The 21,847-nt window shown below is 49.9% G+C and overlaps 10 protein-coding genes across 10 annotated transcripts; 4 read left to right on the top strand and 6 right to left on the bottom strand.

Moving 5' to 3' along the window:
* Positions 1–849: 849 nt before the first annotated feature.
* On the top strand, positions 850–1,716 carry PC9H_001264 (uncharacterized protein; the record flags this gene model as incomplete). The annotated part of the gene is made up of 1 exon (XM_036770914.1): positions 850–1,716. One exon carries the CDS (start codon positions 850–852, stop codon positions 1,714–1,716), a length of 867 nt encoding a protein of 288 aa, XP_036636759.1.
* A 108-nt stretch (positions 1,717–1,824) lies between these two features.
* On the bottom strand, positions 1,825–3,237 carry PC9H_001263 (uncharacterized protein; the record flags this gene model as incomplete). The annotated part of the gene is made up of 9 exons (XM_036770913.1): positions 1,825–1,967; positions 2,028–2,077; positions 2,124–2,215; positions 2,270–2,312; positions 2,365–2,447; positions 2,510–2,602; positions 2,655–2,839; positions 2,901–3,088; positions 3,143–3,237. The coding sequence occupies 9 exons, from the start codon at positions 3,235–3,237 to the stop codon at positions 1,825–1,827; spliced, it is 972 nt and encodes a 323-aa protein (XP_036636758.1).
* A 2,268-nt stretch (positions 3,238–5,505) lies between these two features.
* On the top strand, positions 5,506–8,853 carry PC9H_001262 (uncharacterized protein; the record flags this gene model as incomplete). Its single annotated transcript, XM_036770912.1, has 13 exons — positions 5,506–5,786; positions 5,925–6,255; positions 6,308–6,472; positions 6,525–6,639; positions 6,690–6,750; positions 6,804–7,101; positions 7,164–7,399; positions 7,451–7,580; positions 7,630–7,827; positions 7,876–8,079; positions 8,133–8,291; positions 8,344–8,394; positions 8,443–8,853. The coding sequence occupies 13 exons, from the start codon at positions 5,506–5,508 to the stop codon at positions 8,851–8,853; spliced, it is 2,640 nt and encodes an 879-aa protein (XP_036636757.1).
* Positions 8,854–9,291: 438 nt separating this feature from the next.
* On the bottom strand, positions 9,292–11,183 carry PC9H_001261 (uncharacterized protein; the record flags this gene model as incomplete). The annotated part of the gene is made up of 6 exons (XM_036770911.1): positions 9,292–9,530; positions 9,889–10,089; positions 10,161–10,254; positions 10,304–10,669; positions 10,736–10,843; positions 10,899–11,183. 6 exons carry the CDS (start codon positions 11,181–11,183, stop codon positions 9,292–9,294), a joined length of 1,293 nt encoding a protein of 430 aa, XP_036636756.1.
* An 18-nt stretch (positions 11,184–11,201) lies between these two features.
* On the bottom strand, positions 11,202–12,304 carry PC9H_001260 (uncharacterized protein; the record flags this gene model as incomplete). Its single annotated transcript, XM_036770910.1, has 6 exons — positions 11,202–11,221; positions 11,528–11,686; positions 11,742–11,857; positions 11,911–12,067; positions 12,123–12,198; positions 12,251–12,304. 6 exons carry the CDS (start codon positions 12,302–12,304, stop codon positions 11,202–11,204), a joined length of 582 nt encoding a protein of 193 aa, XP_036636755.1.
* Positions 12,305–12,412: 108 nt separating this feature from the next.
* PGM3 (Phosphoglucomutase-3) lies at positions 12,413–15,273 on the bottom strand (the record flags this gene model as incomplete). The annotated part of the gene is made up of 18 exons (XM_036770909.1): positions 12,413–12,544; positions 12,598–12,619; positions 12,673–12,890; positions 12,957–13,031; positions 13,085–13,100; positions 13,158–13,237; positions 13,300–13,430; positions 13,487–13,579; positions 13,649–13,746; positions 13,804–13,888; positions 14,003–14,181; positions 14,234–14,421; positions 14,547–14,616; positions 14,673–14,842; positions 14,900–14,967; positions 15,021–15,046; positions 15,099–15,172; positions 15,226–15,273. 18 exons carry the CDS (start codon positions 15,271–15,273, stop codon positions 12,413–12,415), a joined length of 1,773 nt encoding a protein of 590 aa, XP_036636754.1.
* An 824-nt stretch (positions 15,274–16,097) lies between these two features.
* On the bottom strand, positions 16,098–16,436 carry PC9H_001258 (uncharacterized protein; the record flags this gene model as incomplete). Its single annotated transcript, XM_036770908.1, has 3 exons — positions 16,098–16,201; positions 16,252–16,362; positions 16,418–16,436. 3 exons carry the CDS (start codon positions 16,434–16,436, stop codon positions 16,098–16,100), a joined length of 234 nt encoding a protein of 77 aa, XP_036636753.1.
* Positions 16,437–17,932: 1,496 nt separating this feature from the next.
* Positions 17,933–18,473, bottom strand: QCR7 (Cytochrome b-c1 complex subunit 7; the record flags this gene model as incomplete). The annotated part of the gene is made up of 4 exons (XM_036770907.1): positions 17,933–18,025; positions 18,077–18,196; positions 18,253–18,281; positions 18,335–18,473. The coding sequence occupies 4 exons, from the start codon at positions 18,471–18,473 to the stop codon at positions 17,933–17,935; spliced, it is 381 nt and encodes a 126-aa protein (XP_036636752.1).
* A 220-nt stretch (positions 18,474–18,693) lies between these two features.
* On the top strand, positions 18,694–19,367 carry NDK1 (nucleoside diphosphate kinase; the record flags this gene model as incomplete). The annotated part of the gene is made up of 5 exons (XM_036770906.1): positions 18,694–18,729; positions 18,795–18,909; positions 18,963–19,115; positions 19,165–19,255; positions 19,307–19,367. 5 exons carry the CDS (start codon positions 18,694–18,696, stop codon positions 19,365–19,367), a joined length of 456 nt encoding a protein of 151 aa, XP_036636751.1.
* Positions 19,368–19,928: 561 nt separating this feature from the next.
* Positions 19,929–21,615, top strand: PC9H_001255 (uncharacterized protein; the record flags this gene model as incomplete). Its single annotated transcript, XM_036770905.1, has 8 exons — positions 19,929–19,968; positions 20,020–20,062; positions 20,113–20,302; positions 20,387–20,531; positions 20,661–20,953; positions 21,009–21,173; positions 21,226–21,312; positions 21,370–21,615. The coding sequence occupies 8 exons, from the start codon at positions 19,929–19,931 to the stop codon at positions 21,613–21,615; spliced, it is 1,209 nt and encodes a 402-aa protein (XP_036636750.1).
* Positions 21,616–21,847: the final 232 nt, after the last annotated feature.

Here is a 21,847-nt window from a genome sequence, read left to right as displayed (position 1 = left end):
ATTCTAGTAACGGCGCCTCATATGCAACCTTTCGAAGCGAATATGTATTAATTCACCCCGCATGATCATCAAGACCATACTTACCGGACATCCCTCGGGCTAGTGCAATCGGCGCAACAGAAGGCGTAGCAAAAACCCCGCTACCTCGAGGCAGACTCCAAGCTAGACGTGTCGCTTACGTGCGACCATAGCTCCGGGAGATGTTTTGAACCTACACATTCTGACCGGGGTCGGACGCGAAGGACATCGTGCGAGCACTCTCGCTAACACCACGAACATTCTTGTGAGTATGCGCTTTGCCACCGGCTAGGTCGCATCGCTGTCAAGACTCAGGCCCCTGGTCATCAGTTGTGGTCGCCTACCCGCTGGCGCTGGATATGCCAAGGGCGACAGTCTCTCCATTCTCTGTTTCGGCCGTCGTGAGTCGCTTGTCTAGTTGATTTAACGCCCCGAGTATCCGACACATTAATCTTATTCCCTTTCAGTTGTTTTTTACATAGAATTGATGGTCTGACGCCAGATACTGTGTAATATAGGCACAAAGGCTGGCATTGAAGTCGCAATGACTTCGGAGTGTCTAGTTCTGCGTGTCAGCACTGGCTTACAAGCAAGAAGTAGATGGACAAGATAAGATTGATAGATAGATAAGATGCAGCCTTCACCGCCACTGCCCCTGAGCAATGCAATTCAGGTCTTCAGGTAAGTTTGCAGGGTTCCGTCTTGACTGCACCGATGCCTCGCACGCCTCATACATAATCTTGAGCCAATTAATCCCGCTCAGCAAGCGCCAGAACGGGCTTTTCCAAACCACACGAGGTATCCACGCCCCCAATACCTTGCTCACTTACCATGGAGAGCTCACGACCAGAAGACACGCCCCGCACATATCACCCCGCCTTCGCCAGCCCGGAAGCTAACGTCGTGCTCCGCTCAGCCGAAGGCACTCTGTACAGAGTCCCGTCCTTTGTGTTGGTTAATACCACCGAGTTTTTTCGCAATGGCATATCACCACATGCGACTGGCACAGCAGGGAATGATGTGCTGATCCCGGTCAACGAAAAGGATGCAATATTAGAGCGTCTACTTCGCATGCTGTGCGGGTTGTCGACATCCCGGTGGCAGGGGTATGATGAAGTAGAGGGAGTGCTAAAGCTGGCCGAAGAATGGAATACGCCAGGCCCACTAGCTGCCATCCGGGCTGCCATCACCACGCCCCTGTTCCTTGCCAGTCCACTTCGTTTGTTCGCTGTCGCCACACATTTCGGATGGGAAGAGGAAGCCAAGCTGGCCTCGAGGTATACTTTAGCGCTGTCTCTGTATGACGAAGAACATCAGGAGCTTCTGGAACGACTTCCCTCCAAGGACGTTTTAGCCCTTCTTGGACTTCATCGCAAACGAAGAGACGAGTTCAAGCGCCTCCTCGACACTGAGACGGTGTTTGACGCGGGAAACTCTGATCCGCGTTTCTGCCGCGAGTGCGGTGAAAGACTTGATAACCACACTTGGCGAGAGCTCAAAATCCGCATGTTCATGGAGATGGACCGCAGGCCCCTGGGTGATATAGTGGGGGGTCTCGACATGGAGGAATGGCCAGAAGCTCAGGCTTGCTGGAATGCAAAGTGCGGGAAAGAGACCTGCGGAAAACCAAATTACGACAGGTTGGTGATGTTACAAGGAATCCAGGGTTGTATCGCGAAGTTATCAGATTCGTTATGAGCGTTAGTATTTATCGTATAATTCTGTACACATGATGGCCTTGTACTACTCGTATGTATTGTTCGTAATAATGTTCGGTTCGATCGTTGGATGTCCTATATGTTTTCATCAGGCAGCCTCGGGGAGGGACGTCCTTCCGAAAATCGGGATTAGTCTGTTTTGAATCGGTGCTGCGAGGTTAAGGGGTGCATCATAGTCGACAGCAAAGACCGAGACGGAGGTCTGGCAGTTTTCTGTCACATTGGTTTCACCTGAGTGCGATGGAAGGTAAGGAACGTCAGTCACTAGATCTAAATTCCGAGTCGACCCACCTGGTAGTCTCGGGTCACCGGTGAAATTAACGTTGAGGCCATCGAAAGCACTAAGTTATCTCAGTTGGGTGGAACGTGGGAGGAGATTGTACGTACACATCGTCGAACTGGGGCATTCCCGTAGTTGCGTTTATGCGAATCTTATCCATAAGAGCACCTCCAGTTATACGGGTGGCGGTGAACGGTGGCTAAGCCTCTTATTAGCATGGTGTACCAACAATGCATCGGGTGTAGAAGCTTACGTCCACGCATGGATTATCTCCACCCACGACGGGGAATCCAACGCTGTACGTTGGTAAATAGGCGTTGATACAGCACACGAACTTGAAAAACTCACCTTACGCCGACACCAAGATCTAATAACCTAGTCGTCGTAGTGTTGATTCCTGCTGACAACGCAGCGACGAAATTAGCTACCAACTGAAATTGGGTTAGGGAGTTTGATGCACATCATGATATACATCGCCCAAAAAGACACAGACCTTGCCCTGGATAGTCGCAGCATCGTTGTGCTCAGTGACCTCCGTAAATGAACGGTGAGTGCCATTTGATCCAGAGAACGCCACTGCGGGAAACTAGTATACGGTTTGAATCATCAACTGTTTGCTGAGGGGATGGGATACATACCCCTCTATATACGGCCGCGTACGCAGCCCCAAGAGTCCCACTGAGCGTGTACAAAAATGGGCCCAAGTTGCTGCCTTCGTTCGGACCTGTCACGACCAGATCGAGAGTTTTATTTCCGAAATGCATGGGCGCGACAATGTCGAGTCCGAAGGCCACAGTTGCAGCCGGCGTTCCGTTGAAGTACCCTGATCATTTAACCATCTTGTTCAGAGAATAGAAGCATTGTAGTAGTTGACAGTCACCCACAGAGGTTTTGATCCATGGGATCGCTTCCAAAGGGTGGGGCACCAATCGGGACCGATCCGAACTCCCCTCCAGGTGCAGTGATGTTCACGGTGGGCAGAACGAACGATCCACCTTTACCAGATTGTTGGACGGCTGATCCGACTAGTAGAACATCGTGACCGTCTGCTCGCAGGGCCTTGTAGGTTTCCCTGTCATCGTGTCAGATATAAGCATTTGTTTTGTGATAAGGGCAGGATGCGTACCTAATATTAGCTGATACCCAGCTATCATCGTTGCTCAACAAGATATTCAATGCTGAGGCGGTCGCGACGAGGGAAAGGATGCGTAGCCAAAGCATGGTTGCAAAAGTGCCTCTAGGTCTTCCCCGACTAATCCTCGCTATTTGTACTGCTCTAATTCATCCCAATGGTCATATGGCTCACCATCGCCCACCACTTGAATCTGCGTGCAGGCAACAAACTCCATCATTCAGAATATTGAAAACGACATCAGATCAAAATAGTCACCAATGAGTACCGTCCCTCCGCCCACGTTCGAGATCTTATCCACTGGATACCACGGTTTGCGTCCATTGAAGCTCTCAGCGCATAACAAGCCCGCCGAAAGCAGAGGTTGCCGCTATGATTTCGAAGCATGCACCATATGAAAACGTCAGCCACTAAACAGCGCCTGGATTGGGAGTAATGTGCGTCCGTTTGTCTCGAACTTGTCCCTCCAACTCTCCCAGCGATGTCGTTCGGCGGGAAACTGGTGAGTAAATATAGTAGGGTTGTTCGGTGGTTATAAAAGGGGAAGGCCCCTGAGAACTCGGAAATGGAGTATTGGTTCCCACGCATGTTCCTTCAGTACAACGAGGAGCGCGTCGCTCAGCCTGCGCGACGTTCGTGACCAGCGACCAGCAGATGCATGCTCATTGACCGCCACCTAAATCTTATACCCTTGCACTGGAAGCTGGAAGTATCACTAGTGGAGATCGGCGACAGTTACCCTGTTTACACTGGCCTCACCCGAATCGACTGTAAATCAACAGTGCGTGCCCTCACGACTCGGGCGTCCCGAATCCGGCAAGCCGATCACTCGAAAAAGAACTTCTGACTTCCCATATGTTAGATGTTCCATTTAGCACTCCAGGCTTCGGGAAAGAGACAAACGTTTCTTGTTCACATACAACGAACCGCCACTCGTGCAATGGAAGAGGCCCTTATCCTTCATAGCCAGCGCTAGTCACTTCCTGCGGCGTTCTGACGTTCTGTGTACTCAGCAGTCGAGTTATTCGAGGACGGCCGACGATGTGATCATCACAACACTCATTGGCCGTTAGCTTCAGCGACGAGCGCTTGAGATATTGGGATGTCTAGCAGAGCGCTCCCAGGCGCTCCCCTAACAGACGTATATGGCGTTCAAGTCTATGGCGCGCTCTGCCTAGTATTTCCTGATTAACTCCAGTGGCTGTGGGTGCAACATGCGTAAACCACGGTAGCCGGTTGGGTGTGGTGGACTAGGACCTTTGACTGGGTGGTTGCTTTCTATTTGCGCCAAATTCTAGGCGCCTGGAAGATATTGCGGTGCGTCCATAATGACATGACAGAGAACTTCTGCTGAAGCCGCCCTCATTAACACCGCTCTCTGGCAGCTCCGTGACCCCGACTGACAACTGGGGATCGCTGACGCTGGTTGCTCTTTTGTGAGAGTGGAAGAACGAACCGGCTAAACATGCTATCGACAAGCAGCAACACCTCGGCGCTTGCTGAACCGGCGGATAGACTGTATTTCGCTGCGGTGTTCCTTGTGGTCGTGTGGTCTGGCTAGTATCTACTTGCTGTCCTGATAAGTATGGAATGGTCTGGCGATGTTGACGGACTCACGTAGCTGTTGATGTACATAGAGGGTGATCAAGGTGCGTTTACCGTAGATTTCCAAGTAGTTGAACAAGATCCTAAGCTTGTTATTAGCTGCACTCCCTGCGGTGTCCCTCCCTACTACTTTGTACGGACGCATGGACGAGGTCTGCTTTTACATATGGGCATTTATCTCCACGCTCCTCGTCATACCCCATCAAGCTGCCTAAGCCTAAGCCTTTGATTCGCAAACTTGAAGTCTAGCTCTCGCTATCCAACATCTCTCCGCCCTCCTAATCGATGACGGTTCTGATGCCACTCCGATTACCTCTCGTTGTATAGTACGTGGTCATAGCTAGTTGCGTAGTCGAGACAATTGCTGATATCTTTGATGTCGCTGTGTGCTGAAGACGTTCGGGGGTGTCTCCCGTTTCCATCATTGTAGATGTCGTTGCGAAGACATCAGTGGCCACAGAGATGGTGAGTGAATTTGTGTGCAGAGCCCCTTCAGGTGCTCGCACCGTTGTCTGCGACGACGAAAGAAATGGGATTATGGCTGTATGTTACATGTATATGCGGTAGATAGATAGTTGTGTTGCCGAGGCGTGAATTTGAGCCGCCGTTCTGTTTGACCTTGACCGCCACCACAGCGACCTGAGGCACTTGCTCTTTTCGCCCCGCAAGTGTTGTGCTCCGCTGCAACAACTCGTGTAAAGGGCAGTTCAAGACAAGCGACCCTCCGAACGCATTTTCAGACAGCGAAAATCATGGCATCGACCATGCCCCCATACATGTTGCCGGGCGTGCAAGTGGCACAACCCCCGCACCTTGACGGTGACTCCTCCCTTGCTACAGAAATCCTTCCTGGGCCGCCTTCCATCACTTCTGTCCAGCAGGCTGCGCTGAAGAGAGACACAAAGAAACCTGTATCATATTTGCCGCCCTTAGACCCCAACTCCACCTACTCGGCACTTCTGGCGGTTACGCCTGCTGCCAGTATACCACAAATCGACAGGCCTCGTACAAAACGCATGCGAGCGGAGCGAGGGTGAGCTACCATTTCTTTCACTAAAGAAAGCCTTCTCATTGAACCCCCATTCTGTATGCTTAACTCTACGCTGTTCGACTTATGCCGGTCTTTGATGGGATTTTGACCCCATTGATACATCTTGCGGCCATGCCACAGAGGTGCGTCCGGGCGTGCTCAACGTGCCACTGCACGCCATCAGAACGGTCAGACGGCCATTGCTCCGATTCCCTCCGCCAGCAACGAAGGCAGTTCAATTTCTGCCTTGCAGGCTGCGCCAATCGACGTGGATGCGGCTCCGATTTCGGACGATATGCCAGATACTTCTGCTTCTGCTCCTGCCAAAGCCTCAACCGGCAAACCCTCAAACGGCCGTGGGAGACCAAGAAAGGACAAGGGGAAGGGGAAGGAGGTGTCGTCTACTAGCGTAACGGTGAAGGAGGAGCCCAAGACGGTAGTGTTGAACACCCCAGAGCCACCTCTTCCTATGGTACGTCCTGTATTCCATTTTCTTAACGCAAACCCCAGCTCAATCATCTAAGATCAACAACAACGAGGACCATTGTTTTGCGTGTCGGTCTACAGGTGCTCTTATCTACTGTGACGGATGTCCCCGAGCTTTTCATTTCTGGTGTCTCGACCCGCCAGAGGAGAATGTGGATGAAGGAAATAGTAAATGGTATTGTCCTGCATGCACAGCAAAACAGGTGAGCATCGTAGTGTTGCTTCACCGCGTAAACTCCTGATTCTTGGCTCTAGTTTCCACCGCAAAAACCCCCGCCCGGGCTCTTCTCACCCCTCATCCAACACCTCCTCCACGCCAACCCGAACGAGTATCAACTACCAGAAGATATCAGGACGTTTTTCAAAGATGGTGCGCATACACGCCACCGAAAGTTGCTATTAAAATGACCCCTTTTCCAGTGGCTACGGCTCCGAACGGAGCATATGTCGACAGCTCTGAGACCAAACAACCTCGATTAAAGTTCGTGGCTTGTTTCCTTGTTTTTGCAGCGCAATTACTCATCGCTATACTAGTCGACATGGTCAACTAGATGAGCGAGATCAACATCGACTTCGTGACAGAAACGGGGTACCTGTGCTTTGTTTTCGTTGTGGGACATCCGCGCTGCCCGAATCTGTCGCGGCCGCAGCTCCCGCAGCCAAGAGAGCACGGCGGTCATCGTCTACCAACGTCTCAGAAACATGGCGTCCGATTGTCTCTTGCGATTATTGCAGTCTTCATTGGCATCTTGATTGCTTAGAACCACCCCTTGCTATTATGCCAACCTTTACCAAGAAGTGGATGTGTCCGAATCACTCTGAGCAAGTCATAGTAAGCCATTCGTACACCTCCGCTTCTTTGCTATTGTTATCTTACAATGGATTTCACTCAAGCCGCTGAAACGTCGAATACCCAAACACAACGCACCACCAATAGATATTACAGGACCAAACCAGTTCAACAATGGAAACATTGAAGTAATACAACCGGAGACTATGCCAAATAATACGCAGGCGAAGGTAGCCGTGGATGAGGTGCTGATCAATGGTCGCCGCTATCGGGTTCCAGAGAGGGTTATTGTATTGGACTTTTGGAACCGCATCAACGGGACTTATGGCATTCAATCACAGTGAGTGATCATCTTGGTGCAGCGAGACTGCTAATATCTATGTTCGGAAAGGATCTCCGAGGAAGAGGACTCGGGCATGTCATCACCCCTCACTTCGTTAAGTTCTCTGGAAGGTGACCTGGAAGATATATTCCCACCTTTTGATTCATCACACAACGCGGATGATTTGCATGCGGCCAGTGTACGTGCTTGTCTTCTCTCTTCATCTAGCCCATCTCACGCGTTTGCAGTTGCTCATGGGGTTTAAAGCAATGTCACATCTTCGCCCACACCGCTCCCCTTCCAAAACCAACGCACTGGTCAACGGCATCTCCAAGCATTCTTCACGGTCCAAGGTTGACACAAGTAAACAAACGGATGCAGAAGATATTTCGGGCAATCACCACGCGCGTATCATATCAAGGAATCCCTCTCTCTCAGTCCCCAAGGTTTGTCGCGTGCCCGTCTTGATCATCGTGGTAATTTAATTAAAACAGCCTCCCCGGGCCGTCACTGCCAATGGTATGGCTCGGACCATCACAAACGAATCCACTGTTAGCTCGATATCCTCCGCTGGGCCTTCGACAGCACCTGCCAAACGCAGACGGAAGTCTGCCGTCAGTATTCAGCCGGAACCGAGTGCCAGGGAATTGCGGTCGAGGACTAAAAGAGAGGATACGGCGACTAGTATAACTACTAAGGCGCGCTCGTTTATTTCAGAGTTAACTCCCATTGTCTAAATAGTTGTTTATAGGGGTCTTCAGTCATTCGTTCAGAAGCAGCTCCGAGCGCGAGAAGAACAGGACCAGCGAAGACAATGTCCGCTTCTGAATACCTGGTACATGCCGGAGTGGTGCCCCCTCGGGAGATGCGACCTCCAGATATCATCCCGGCTCCCCGTATCATTATAAAGGTGCGTAGGACACGTTTATCATATCGATGCCTTCTGATCCCCCTACCTGTAGTTGGAGGACACCGATCAAACGAGCCTCCTCCTTTCAGGGTCTCCCCCAAAGGTACGTGGCTCTGGAGCCGTTACTTGCCGTCTGGCTTAATGGTCTTAGGTGAAACGCCGGGCTCGTAAAACCGTTCAGAAAGAGCAGAAAGAGAAAGAAGTTGATCCCCCCAAGGAGAAGCGGGGGAGGAAGCGGAAACAGCGAGATGACGAGGTTGAGCTCGACGAGCCTCCTTCTACGTCTCAGCGGCCCCAAGAAAAGGCTCCAACGACTCGGAGGGTGGTCTCGAATAAGTCTGAGGTTGACAAGCCCGAATCTGATAAGCCTAAACCAATAATAACGCGGAATCGCCCCCCAGCCAACTCGCGCGCGAAGGCCCAGGCGAAGGCGAAGGCCCCGACTGCGAGCTCTACAACATCGACGCCAACGCTTAAGATCCGTCTCCCAAGAATGAGCACAGTTAATCTCTCCTCGCCCCAACGACAAGGTCTTAACGTCGATACCCCCACTTGTTTATAAAGATAAACAACGCATCTCTTGACGACAGCTATGTAAGTAGTGTAAACCGATGATTTTGAAGTTCGTGGAAGCATCGCCCTTGGGATGCTTCGCGTGCTCTATAGTAGTACTGTATACACCTGTATGACAATTACCCAAGGCCTCTTGCATTGTGCGCGAAACTAATGGGTCGCAGCTGGGGAAACATTAATAAATGAAAGTCGAACAAAGAAGATGTGTAAAGTATATAATGTGCCAGACAGTGTCGATTTTCTCAGCATTTTGACGACCATAAAAGAAAGTTAACACCAGCTATCCATCTCATTCCCATACAACTAGCGAAGATACAGCGCGAGGATCACGATTTTCTGCCGAGTGATCGCCCATTTGATGTCCTGACCGTCTACTGCATCTATCCATTTCGCATTACAATTCAACGCCTGATAGTAATTGTATTGATTATGTAGCCTGGAAAATTACTTGACCAGAACTCTCGGAAGCATTCGGTAGATGGCTCCCTAACCCCCCAGGGAGCTGTGGGCTTGAGCGCTTCATCCGTCGCTCTGCCTGCTTCTCTGCCTTCATCATCATCTGCATCTGCACCCTGTTCTCTTTCGATGCAAGACGGCGATGTACTTTCGTCTTCCGGTGGGCCTCCCATTGTGTGCCCTCTTCGATCATGCACGGTTGCTCGGGGTCTGTGGTGCAAGTTTGGCAAATTATCTTAAGCCGGGCTTGAAGGACTGAAATGGGACTACAAGCAACCCACGTTAGGTACAGGTAAGGCAGGGGTGAGACAAACATACTCGACTGGCCGGCGAGTAATATTAAGTAGTCGTGTCGCTGCGCTGGAAAGACCCTTTGGATTGGGCAACTCCCGGAAGTCAAGAAATGCTGCACTCAATTAACGATTGTTCAAGTTGTTCAGAGTACCAGATATTACTGACCATCAGTAATTCGGAGGGCAGGGTCCAATACGCGAGACCGCCAGCTTTCGCCAAGTTCTTAATTGGGTTAATCAAGGTCATTATGACCGAGAGGATCGGTGATACTCACCGGTTGCATCTAGCACGTATGTAGGAGTGAGAAAGCCTTCTGCGTTGGCTTCGTTGACAACAGGTAAAAATTTATTGCGCAGCCATGATATTTGGCGTTTGGCATACTTCCTCGTTGAGTGCTTCATACTGTCCACAGACTCGAGGAATAACCTGTCGGATGGATCTTGGGTAGTCAGGTATTCGTGAAATTCCTTGTATCCTGCGACCCACAATTAGTTGCATACCTCGAGGAATGCGAATGAGATTGGATACCAATTGCTTGATATAGACCAAGGGTGTAGTCTGTGTCTCTGTTAAAGGTGTCGTCGTTTGGTCCTGCAATTGCGATACGACGCATTTCCTTGATCTCGTTCAGAAGACCTGCCTGGAAGTGCTGATTAGTTTTTCGTATATATTACAAACACAACACTAACCTCTATCATCTCGTCAATACGAGCGTCCAAGCGTGGATTTAGGACCTCGGGTTCTGCGTATAACCAATAGCACAATGCACGGTATCTTTGGTCAATAATGAGTATAGGATTGAAGGGAAAGAGGAGAATAGCATACCTGGTTTTTACCCTCTCTTTAGATTGCTCGCCAAGAATTAAACTGGGAATCCTTCCGGTCTCCCTTACAATTTCAATATTACGGAGCACCTTCCGAGTATCCCGCCAGTGCCATCTCATTGCTATCTTGGGATCCAGACAAGATAGCAGTTTATGGAGCGACAAGGCAAGTTTTGGATCATCAGAAGCCGATGGGGGATGTTCGGGAAGCGAGTTGAATAAGTCCAGCAACTCCGGCGGCAGAGATGCAAGATTGTGTATCACGTCTTCGGACATTTCTGGCGGTTCGGCAGGCACATGAAGCTCAGATTGTGATAGTCGGTTCGGAAACAGCAGGTGTTGGATCCAGTATGAAGTACCACCAACGACTATGGGTATCTTGTTCTGCTTGTGGGTCTCTTCTATCTACCGGGTAGTGGATGAATACGTGAACCCCTTCATGGGTGTGTGCATAACTGACCGCCTTCATGGAGTCCTGCACCCATTGGCCAACGACGTACTGTTCACCAGGCTGCTTGAATCCCATTAAAAGGTGTTCGACGCCATGTCTCTGGGCTTCGGGCATTTTATTGGTTATAATGTCCATCCCCGCGTAGCATTGCATAGCGTCGGCATTGATGATCCTCGCGCGATTCGGAGCGGTTTTGGAGAGATGAAGGGCAAGTTCAACAGCTAGCTGCGATTTCCCAACACCAGTTGTTCCACATATAGCAATTACAGGAAGTCGAGTAGCGGCCACCATCATGGTCAGAAGTGAGTGATCTCAGACTGTTAAGCGCTCGGCTACGGAAGAAGGTATACACGAATCGGAAGAAATACTACATCGCACTCAGGATTCGTCCATTCTGTCGGGGGATATACTACGGCTACGGGATCGATACGGCGATCGCGAACCGGACCGTGAACGGGAGGGACTACGCGACACATATCTCGAACCGGCTTCTGAAGGAGTCTTGTCGCTTCTACTGCGACTTCTCCCCCGACTGACACTGCGCCCTCCAGCATCGCTAACGCTTCTACTCCTGCTGCGACTACTCCCTCTACTCCCACTACGGCTCCGGCTTCTATCGCTTCCAGCGTCGCTTCTACCCTCCATAGCATCCAACAAGCGGCTCTTCCTGGGTCCGATGTCTCCGCGTTCTTCTAGAACAGAGCGTTTCTGCAGGCGGGGCAGTATAATGTCACAAACGCGCTCTTCCGTGAGCAACGAGTAAACAAATTCGTCCATGAACGTTAAGCTATAGCCAGCTACAAACCGAAAAAACATTAGTAGCAGGCCACGAAGTCAACTTCATTGGCGCACCCATATTCCTATTCCTCAACTTCCTGTAGTCTTTCAACAACGGTTCTAGTATCTCATACACATCGACTGCACTAAAAGTCATGCGGACATATAATGCAGCGAGGGCCCTAAGGTATCTGTTCAAAGTCAACGTCAGGATAAGTCCTCGAGCACTGGCTATGAAACAAACTTGAACTCCTCTGCTTGCAGATATTCGATCAGAATCTCCTTCTCTGGCTGAATCTGCAGGAGTTTCAGCAGCAGACATAGGAATTCTGTTGGTCGCTGATTTCCGTAGACACCACCAATAAATTTGATCTCGATAGCTTTATCAATCAACGTTTCGGCTATCTACAAGTCAGCCATGATGCTCTACCAGCTCAAGGGACGTCCACCACAAACCAGTCAAAGCGAAGCAGTATTCTTTCCAGTACGACGATTCGTAAATTCGGTTTCGGATGACATTTTCAACTAGAAACTAAGATAGTAGGTTCGCAGCCATAACGGGATAAAACAAACAAAACCCTTACCTGTGGATTCTGCCCATGGATGGCCTTCGCGCCAGTTACAGTAGTATTTGCCATGAGAGATTGAGAGACCGCGTTGTTGTAGAGTGTTTGATCCTCACGCACTTTGCCACAGGGGATGCAAATAGGGTACAGGAGACATCTGGTTTTAGGCATCTACATAACTCAAGCTGACGGGCTTCCCAGGGAATGCTTCTCGGCTTCCATCCAGTCGCTTCTAAGTTCCTCAACCACCTTTGGCAACATAGCTTCCACTTTCGCTCGGTCCCGGCCACTGCCTTCCAGGTAGTATTTGATCTACAAGATGTGTTGGCGTGCACAGCATGTGACACATGTAGAGTTTCCATTACCTTTGGCTCCGTCCCACTTGTCCTAGAATATGGTGATATATTCCACAACTATTCCGCAAGACACTGAGGACGCACCTAGTTGTAAGAACAATTTTGACTTCGTCGTTTCCTGCTCTGAATTGGATCATATGTCCTGAAGAAAGTGGCAACCGAGGTTTGAACGACGGCGCATTTGTGCTATCGTAGCCTATAGTAAGATCTATTATGCTTGCGACCGTTAGTCCAGCAATCTTCGATGGGTAAGTAGTATCGGAGTGGGTGGGAGATGTTGCCCTATTGCTGGAGGAAGTAGTCTATCCACAACAAAGTAAGATACCCCGTCAGGAAGAATTTCTAAGGGGTTTGTGTACATTTCTCACTGGGTAGCTGCGTATGCGGGCGAATATTTCGTTGATCTTGGATGGGTCGTCGCAAACGAAGTAACTATTGCTCGTCTAAATGAATGGCACAGTGAGGGAACGTCTAGAGATCCTGGGCAATCGCCAACCTTGAAGTAACCGTAGCTGTACATGAAGGCAGCATTTAGATAAGAAAGACCGGTAGTATAATAAATCAATCACCGTTCGTATAATTTGGAGATGTATGAACTGGCTGTTTCGCCCTCCCGTTGCAACGATGTGACTAATTCCGCGAAAGAAACCTTTAAGAGGGCAATTCTATTAGATCGGCAAACTCGACAGATGAACCAGGTTAAGGGTGTACCGTCGCGGCGACACCATCTTTGTCGCGGATTTGGGGGCCAAACATGTACCCAATCGCTTCCTCGTACCCGAATGGCACTTCGAAACCTTGCTCCACAAGCGTCAACGCAGTGTTTCCAATAAACTTGAAGCCTGAATTGATCCATTGCATTAGTATCAAACTGAAAGGGGAAATGCAAGCGAAGGACCTGTGAGACATTCAACGAACTTGAAGCCCTCGGCGAGGGCCATGGCCTCGATCATTTTAGAGCTGACCGTGGAGGCAACCATAGCTAGCTTCTCTGCAAGTGTGATGTATACCAGAAACAATTGTTAATATGATGATAGCAACCAAAACCGTAGAGTCGTACCCAGTGGTTTGCCGGACTGCTTGTATATGGCCAGTTCTCTGGACGCGAAAAGGGCTCCGAGTTGATCTCCCGTAAAGACGATCCATTTGCCATCGGGCCTAGCAACCAAAAGCTAGCTCGATGGAAATATCAACGGTGGAATTATATTCACTTACCCTTTCTCGGCGGCAGCGAAGCGATCGGAATCTGGATCTTGTGACAGAACATACTGTGCGCCTTCACGTTCCGCTGTGCTGATTGCTAGATCCTGGGCGCATGGTGAGTATATTCATGTATATGACAGATATATATGATACCAAAGCGCCTAGTGCGACGATGAGCAAAGTGACACAAGGCGGGGATGAAGTTGCCTACCCTTCTCTTCTGGATTTGGGAACGGTACAGTGGGGAAGTCTGGATCCGGATTTCTTTGTTCTTCGACGGCGACAAATGGTGGAAGACCAAACAGCTCGAAACCACGCGTTACAAAGGGATTGCTAACACCATGCATCGAAGTGTTCACGAACTTCACCGCTGATTCTGCGTTCAGAGACCTTGAATAAATATCAGTGAATGTCAGCTCAGGTTGTAGCACCAGGTGCTCACTTGTACAGGCTCAATTTCGAGAGGTTAGCGAAGTAGGCTTCTCGCATGTCTTCTGTCGGGTTGATGCACAAAGACGAAGAATTGACAGAGGATGTATCCCAAGTTTTGGGTGTAAGGTTGGCTTTGATAGAATCAGAGATGCCTTCGTCGTGCGGGCCTATGATCTGCACGCCATTTTCCCAGTATACCTATGTTTTCGCATTAGCCGAGATCTGCGGGGAAATACGACATGTATCTTGCCTTGTAGCCGTTGTCATCCTTTGGGAATGGGTACCAATAAGAATAGGGTGAGAATAAACTGGCTTGACCAAACCTTGGGATTGTGGCTTGCCGTGATCATGACACCACAGGCTGCCCCAAGTGCCTTCACGCCGAAGGGTACCCTTGTCCAACAGCGTGATCATCACCAAAGTTGTGAACAACGTGAAGCACCACTCACATAGGCGTATGTACGAGATTACGGTAGAGATACGCTTTTACGTCGTTCGCGAGGAACACGGCAGCCGTCAATTCAGCCCAATGCTTGGAATGGTGTCGATGATCGTGCCCAACGACGATACCACGCTTGCGAGCATTCTCGACGTGAGCGAGAACATACGCGCAAAGTCCCTACAATACGAAGACTCCGTTTGAGTCTGCTCGGGGTAGAGTAACAAACAAACACACCTGTGAGGCTTGAATTATAATCAAGTCGTTCATGCGCGACCAGCCGGCCTGCATCTTGCCCCGTAGACCTATCATATGCCCTTGGAACCCGTTCACATCATTAAGATATAGGAATTCTTACCTGCCGTCCCAAACTCAATCCTTTTCCTACATGTTGCCTAAGTCACGAAACGGCGATAACATCTCACGATCTACGTACCTCATGCGTTTCTCAAGCTCTACAGTGTCCCCTTCAGACCAAAGTTTCTGTATTTCTTGTCTAGTTTCTGCGTTCTGCAAGAACCTTCATTAGCCTCGGATTATACAAAGTGATCAAAATGACATACCTGATCTAGGTACAACCATTCCTCTACTAATGGGCGCAAGGATTCCATGATCAAGACGTGAGTTTGACTGAACAATGTTTAGATCCGACAGGCTGAGGTGCGTTGGCCCAGAAATCGATATGGCATGTGCTACTAATTTCATGCAGTCATGGCAGTGGCCGCCAAACTGAGGAAATAGGAGATACTCCTACTAACGCCAGAAGTAATTGATTCTTGAAGGGCTTGCTTGCACTGCAGGGCCAATGCCAAGCTAGTACTCAACGGGCGCCGCATCATTGCTCAATGTTCTTTTGACGGCGTGAAGCGACGGGACCTCCAAGGAGCGACAATTACCGTCAAATGCTAAACTAACGTTAAACCACAATATGAGTATACCGGAAATCAGCGTTCTGAGCGTTGAACTACGGGACGAAGCGCGGCCAGTGCAGGGAGCGTATACTTGGACATGATCAACTAACGATGTAATCATGCGTAAAACCCTATGATATACGTAGTGTATGTCTCCTGAGAATAGCATGCAAACGGACTCGAACTGGGACGGTCGATTGAACATAACGCCATCTCAAAACAAAGAAGACTGGGCGCGCTGAATTGCTTTCATTGTTCAGCAATTGCATCTGCGGGTCATTCGGAGAACTTGAAGGGTATCTCGCTGGCATAGCATGAATGGGGTCCGCCGGTTCTTAAATCAACCCGCGCACCCCTTGGAGCGCAATGGACGGTTTGCACGTCTCTTATGGGGGGATGAAAGTCAAATCAAATGAAAGCCAGTTTCGGAACAAAGACAAAGCGAACGAGAGCGCAGAGCAGAGTATTCAAAGTGGGTACACAAGAAGGCCACGCTGGTGAGGTGCCGGAGGATGTCAAACCCCCTAGGCATTGATGACGGTGTCCCACACCTGCCTCGCTGCATTCTCTTCGGCTTCCTTCCTGGACTTGCCCGCGACACGGCTGGTCAATAACGCCTGACCGTTGACTAACCACGGATTAAGCAAGCGAATATCTCGAGAATACGATGATGCTCACCGGTTGGCATAGTGGTCCAAGTTTGCTGGTGCTGAGGACCGTGAGGAGTGCTGTCATATACGAGGGCGATGTGAAGCCCCTGGTAGTGGTTGTGAACAGCGCGCTTATAAGCTACATACAGGCAGTCGGTCAGAAGACGGTTCTTCGAGAGGTTGTGAACGCCTACAGTTATCTGCGTTAGGCATCTTGGAAGTGTGTTGCGCCTTGAGTGTGTTGTGTGATGCATCCCCTCGAAGCACAAGCAGGTTTATATACTCGCTGCTGTCACTGAACTCACCGCAATGGTGTAATTTCATCTCCCACAATTGAGACTTCGCTCTCACTGGCGTCGAGGACGAGCGAGGCATGGCGGTATAGTTTCATTGCTCTACTAGAGCAAAGTGTCAAATGCACAAGTCGATCACCGCGGAAGAAGTCAATATTGCAGCATAGAATAGATGATAACCCACTTCTCAGGCCATCGATTGCATCGAGCTCTAGACACCTGTCGAGTTTCATGAAGTCGAAGTAAACCAGACGAGACAGCCGCTGTCGAGGATGCTGAATTGGGTGTAAAGGCGGTCGTTCTCACCGCACGCCACATTAACGAAGAAGCCAGCGCGGCGCCGATAGCTCGAAGCTTGCAATATGCCCATTTCGCCCAGTTAGCACGAGCTGCAGTGCGAACAGCATACTTCAAGCAAGTGAACTCGGCAGCAAAGTAGAGAGGCGCCCTGCAGTATATTGTTAATTATAATTTCGATATGTGAATCACAGGGGAATTGGACTTTAACTCATCGTAGAAGGTCGGTCGGCGTAAGAGGTCGTTGTGGTGTTATTGCTGTAAGCAGGACTTTCTGATTAGAAGAACGAACGTAAGGACCCGATCACAGGCTCAAAAAAGGTTGAACCTGTTGAGCACTCTAGAGTTAGCCATATATATTCGCTTTGAAGCGCACGCGACACCCACGAAAGGCCACTGAATTTCCTTTTCTAAGGTCGGTTGTCTTGATTTTTGGCAAGATGAATAAGCACCTTAGCCACGGAGGTTCCAAGTCGGAAATGAGCTACGCATCAACAAGGCCCTAATTTTGCTGTGTCGCGTTACCTTTTAGGACTTCGAAGACTGTAAGCGCCACGGGGTTTTCATGATGGATATACCGATAACACGGAAATGACTGTTATGTTTTAGTCCGATGGTCTCGCCTTGCGCATAAGATCTGGAGAATAGCACTGATGCCCTTGCAGGGTTCGGGGAACTGGTATTATTTCTGCTGTCGCCCGAGACACTACAGGGCTTGGAGCACCAGTGAAACCAACAGTCTATCGGACAGACGCACCGACAGGGAACAAACATGTACAGCATCCGAATTTACTGGTATGGTATGACAAGCACTGCGTGCATCAACAATGACAAGATGGGGAACGAGACGACGTACAACGGTTAAGACGGTCAGACTGCATCCGTCCAAGACATGTAAATTGGTTTGAGGCAGGCGCTTTGACTGTCCTTCCATTGCGCGTTTACTAAGAGAGAACGTAGCTCCGTATGTAGCAGATTACATCAAGACAGCGAAGGGGACAAAGCAGTAGGCCCCGGGTTGTCGGCGTGGACAGGCGAGAGTGAATCGCATTAATGGACTTTATTTGGAGACATTGTATCATACCAGCTCTAATGATATCGGGCACGACGTTGCTGGGCCTACTTCTTGGCGACAACGATGTGGTCCCAAGCTTGCCTCTCCGAGTCCTCCTTGGCAACTTCTACTACATGAGGCTTCAAGTAACGAATATCCTGTGCGCCATTACTGAGGACATATACAGGCTACCCCAGAGTAGAACGCACCTCTTCTGGCTTTATCCACTGATCCTTCGGCAATGGCTTGTGCACGACGCTGGCCTGAGAAGCACGTTTGATACGGAAAATACGGTCGTAGCCTTGCTGAGGGGTCAAACGAGACAATGCCTGAACGTTGACGTGAGTTGCTATCCTGCATAGAGTTCCTTTGCAATGGGGCGTACCCGCTGAACGTCCGGACGCTCTTCGACGACTACCAGCAATTCAAGATCAGAATTCAAAGCATCGAGCATAGAGAAGTCTCACGAAGGTCATCATATTTGAAGCCCAATTGGCGGTACCCAGCCAAGTTGGCATACCACGTAGCAAACGGCTTCAGCCATTTGGTCAAGGAGCGTGAAGCCCTAATCTGAGGCGCCAGCGACGGACCTAGGGGACCAAACATTTTGGAAGAGTTCAAGTTGGAGTGCAAAGGCCGCAGAATGACCGGAAACTGTCGGGCTTATATTTGCACTTGCTTGAATCTGATGCTATTGTCCTCAAGTAGATTAGATTAGATCGCGTTAAGCTGATGGATGTGATTAACACGATAATGGGATCGATGCCTATAAATTCAGTGCAAGGGCAAGCAGCTCTTCTTTTCTTCACCACAACCATCAGCCAGAATGTCCACCACTGAACGTACCTACATCATGATCAAGGTAAGAAAAGATAACGCTTGTTCTTTCGGTGACCAGATCACTGACTGACGCCATTCAATTCATAGCCCGACGGGGTTCAGCGCAACCTTGTTGGAAAGATTATCGCCAGGTTTGAGGAGCGTGGCTACAAGCTCATCGCCCTCAAGATGACCCAGGCGACTCCTGAGCATCTCGAGAAGCGTGAGTGGATGATACGTTGGTGAATGTCTAAGTGATTGACGGATCGCGCGTAGACTACGCTGATCTCAAAGGAAAGCCCTTCTTCCCTGGTTTGATCAAGTACATGGCCTCCGGCCCTGTTGTTTGCATGGTCTGGCAAGGACTTGATGCTGTCAAGACCGGCCGTGTCATGCTCGGTGCCACCAACCCCCTGGCATCTCCTATCGGTACGGACGTTTCCCGCTGTGCTCGCAGGATTTACCAACTTTGCACTAGGTTCTATCCGTGGTGACTTCTGTCTTGCTGTTGGACGCAATATCTGTCACGGATCCGACTCTGTTGAGAGCGCCGAAAAGGAAATTGCTTTGTACGTCTCTACCAATGACAGGATGATGTCAAAGACTAAAGACCCCGATAGGTGGTTCCCAGATGGCGTCGTCCAGTGGACCAGCGCTTTGGAAGGTTGGGTTTTCGAGTAGACCAACCTGCAGCTTACGTGAAGTCTTAGGAAGTGTGTACAATATATAAAAATTGCAATTCGACACGGTTTTTGCGTAGACCTAGGGCCCCTGTCACTGACATTCAGGGGGTGCAGGATCCATCCCTGAACATGCCTGGCGTTTCGCTTGACATGGAGGCCCTGTTCCACGAACATCGCTCTCGATGATACCGATCACGCGGTAAACGGCTCTCTGATGATGGCGGTGAGATACGCGTCGACTCTCGTTGGACGGCGAAGGACCTCTTCTCACAGTCTATTTGCCGTTGATGAGAATAAGTGGCTGCCTGACCGAAAGGGATTATGCTGACTGGTTGCCCGGTAAGCTTTGGGAATGTTAGGAGGGTATCAAGCAGCTCAAATGGAGCATGTCTAATTCAATTCTAGTATATATGGACGCGGCCAGCTTGGCCCTGCCGCTCGCATCCCTCCCTCTGATATCATGTTCCGCTGTCCCAGCTTTCCTGTTCTTTTCTTGCTCTGTCTATCATATGTTCTTCCTGCGCTCGCTTTGAAGGGGGATTCATGGTGTGGGTTTCATATGTGTGTGAACGCGACGGCGGACGAGCATTCCGTAGTTTGTAAGCGGCTGCGCTTGTTCTCATCACTGCAAGTACTGACGACGGAGTCAGACCAGTTGACCGCGAAACTCAAACCTGCGGGATGGATGGCCATGTAAGCTTCTCCATTCTAGTGTCCAAAACCTTGCTCATGTTCGTTCTCAGTGGCTTTGGAAAGCATATGATCAATACACAGATGGTGATCGTCTGGAAGAACCGTAGTAACGCAACTTCGATCTCCCAGCGCATAACGGAGCACTACAGAGAACCCCATATTGTCCGTTCTCCCCCAAGACGCGCTTTCGTTGAAGATGTCACTGACTTTGTGAGTGCTGCGACTCAATGGATAGTATGGGTCAATAACTCGCGCAATTTCATGCTACCGTAGTGGGCTCCACCAGATTGGGAAACCCTGGCGTTCAAAATTCCGAGGAATAAGACCGTTCTACCTGAAGGCCATACCAATGAGCGATATATTTGGGCCTTCTCTAAAACACGCCCATCAGGCGGAGACGCAGACGAAACTATCAACATGCACTTTGGCGCAGGTTATTTCGAATTAGACCTCACGAAGGACCTTCCAGGTACCGAACATCTTACTGCCCTTCCGGCCGCGCCCACACGCCCTGCGACTCCCCCGAAGGCCACCACGCCATCACGCCCTACGATTGAAGTTGCACCAGCAAACATCACCGTGACCAGGTCCGCATCAGTTAGCTCTCCCACTCAGGCTACCGACGCAGCTGTGGTACCAGAAGAAAGCAATCCCTCTAATCATGGGAAGTTGATAGTGCTTCACGGACTGCTTCTTTCTGCTGGATTCCTTCTATTCCTCCCATTTGGCTCTCTAGTAGCAAGATGGGGTCGCACGTTGACGTCGCACTGGTTCAAGGTGCATTGGATCTCCAATATGCTTTTAGGACTTCCGGTCATCACGCTCGGTTTCCTACTCGGACCGCTAGCAGTCTCCAGCGATGGCGCAGGTCATTTCCGCAGTGCTCACCATGTATGTACTGCACCAAACCAGATACAATCCTCTGTATCTGACATAAACTGCACAGATATACGGCTTTGTCCTATATGGGGTGTTCATTTTGCAACTATTCCTGGGCCGAAGGATTGAGTCACGACCACTGATCCCCGATGCTCCCGCACATCCATCAATAAACATCCTCCATGTAGTACTTGGTCTGTCCATTCTGTGCTTCGCTGTATTCCAGGTGCGTGTACTCGGCTCTTGTTCCCAGAACCATTATGCTGATTTCATATGTACATTAGACATACAGCGGTCTTCAGCTGTTAGAAACCGCCCTTGGGTATCCTGCGCCGTCTGCTGTCTGGGGCCTGTGGAAGGCTTGGGTCATTGTAAGCCACATGCTACTTTACCTTGGCCCCTCTAATTTTAGGTGCATCTCGTATTAGATCCTACCAATCGCCTACCTCGTCGGACTGGTCTTACTTCCCCGACAACTAAAACTGGACAAATCTGGTGCTCCAGTCATCCCTGGTAGCAACTACATCGCTTTGCCTGACCGCGCCGACGACCCACAACCTCGGTGGACTGACAATGGGAGTGATCACACTCTCCAAGGGGATGAATACTCTTTATCGAATTCACCCCGAAAGTCAGAGCACTCCGTTCCCTTACTACAAGCAGAAGAAGCTTAATTTACTCCATAAAATATGCTATTAATGATGAGTACGATGCAAAGGGACGGTGGTCAGTGATTGAGTGGGGATACTATACACCTGTTGTAAACTAACTACATGGACATTCCCAAGGAAAATAATTGTAAACGAATGGCGGAGCCGCAGCTATGCTAAATGAAATAAAAATATGATGGGTATGGCAAAATGAAGTGATTGCTGTACGGGGCGGCCCAACAGCGATGCAGAAAAT

This window comes from Pleurotus ostreatus (assembly GCF_014466165.1).
Source record: "Pleurotus ostreatus strain PC9 chromosome Unknown scaffold_1, whole genome shotgun sequence".
Taxonomy (NCBI): Eukaryota; Fungi; Basidiomycota; class Agaricomycetes; order Agaricales; family Pleurotaceae; genus Pleurotus; species Pleurotus ostreatus.
The sequence above is the reverse complement of the archived record's forward strand: the minus strand, read 5'-3'. Positions and strand labels throughout refer to the sequence as shown.